Genomic DNA, 1,515 nt, shown 5'->3' on the forward strand with positions numbered 1-1,515 from the left:
TATACTAACCTTGCTCTCTCCTTGCAGGGTGATTCTGGTGGTCCCTTGGTGTGTGAGGCTGCGGGTCGTATGTTCCTGTTCGGGGTGGTCAGCTGGGGTGAAGGCTGTGCAAGGCAGGACAAACCAGGTGTTTACACACGCGTCACCAACTACAACCACTGGATCGCTGAGAAGACTGGGCTCTCAACCTTCACAGCTGGTGTCATGTACCCCGAAAAATGATCTGCAGAAAAAAATACAAAAAAGGACAATTTGGCAGCTATTTGTTTTTTAAAGATTGCACATCAGTACATTATTACGTACACATACAATCCTGAGTATTCGTTTAACCCACTCAGGAAGGCCTGAGTCCGATTCTTAAAATGTTTTCTAAACAGTTTTTTGAAAAAATAAATATATTTTTAAAAAATCACGCTTTTTCAAAAATAGCAGATCTACAAGCTCATAGAGCGGCACTCGCCGCGCTATGAGCTTGTATATCTGCTATTTTTGAATAGCCAAAGAAATCTCAAATGACACAGATGCGTTCCCGGTCTTAAAGTCTTGAGTGTTCAAATGGAATCACATTTTTGACACACTTAAGCCCTATACAACAATTACTGACAATAGCCGATCTTCAAGCTCACAGTGCAGTGCATTGTGAGCTTGTTGATCTGCTATTTTTCTGTTGATTGTAGTTTATAAAAAAGGAAATTGATTCATTTAGATTTTATTTATTTATTTTTGATTGATTTTCCAGTGTACATAGAGTACTGGCTGTCGCTTTGGCTTCAGTATACAACCAATTTGTAATGTATGGTTTCAAATATTTTTATCAGGCTGTACAGGTACAGTATATATTAAAATGTTTAATTGTGCATCAAATGTGCATAATGCTTTCATGCACCTTTAAATTGTTAATCCCTTTGTTCACGATTGTATTATTAACTTGGAAAACAAGTTATAGCACACAGAATATTTATTCTTTTTTACAGCTAAATTATTTTATTTAATTATTTTATTTATTTTAACCTGCTGTTAAATGTTTTTGATGTAATGATCTCATGCTAATAAATATTAAGCTACCATATTGAGTTAAGTTGTTTCTGTATTTTATTCTGTTTATCTCTCTCTCTCTTTCTATCTCTCTCTCTCACACGCACGCACGCACGCACACACACACACACGCACACGCACACGCACACGCACACACACACACACACACACACACACACACACACACACACACACACACACACACACACACACACACACCTCGCTGTCAGAGGGAGAGTGATGTGAAATCCTTAGTGCTAATCTAACTCAGAGTGTATACAAATCTAACCAATTATGATAACCAATAATACATCTGTACACTTTCTGAGTTAAATGAACAGAGGATTTTAATGTGTACTCAAGAAGACCTTCCTGTCCTTGTTTTATGTCTCATTTGTTCTCTCATATCAGAGATGAAGAGCAACTATACAATGACAATATCCATTCTCGGGAAGGTTGGAGCCATGACAGGTTATATTA

At 37.4% G+C, this 1,515-nt stretch overlaps 1 protein-coding gene across 1 annotated transcript in view; it reads left to right on the plus strand.

Moving 5' to 3' along the window:
• LOC311062781 (tissue-type plasminogen activator-like) overlaps positions 1-222 on the plus strand; it is a gene marked incomplete at its 3' end in the record, with an annotated part of 34,907 nt that extends 34,685 nt beyond the window's left edge. Inside the window, exon 11 of the mRNA XM_084081999.1 lies at positions 28-222. Within this exon, the coding sequence (XP_083938125.1) occupies positions 28-222 (195 nt within the window). The remainder of the gene's footprint in view (positions 1-27) is intronic.
• Between the last annotated feature and the right edge of the window lie 1,293 nt (positions 223-1,515).

The sequence above is a fragment of the Gymnoscopelus microlampas genome (genome assembly GCF_963454915.1).
Source record: "Gymnoscopelus microlampas genome assembly, chromosome: 16".
NCBI classification, from domain to species: Eukaryota; Metazoa; Chordata; class Actinopteri; order Myctophiformes; family Myctophidae; genus Gymnoscopelus; species Gymnoscopelus microlampas.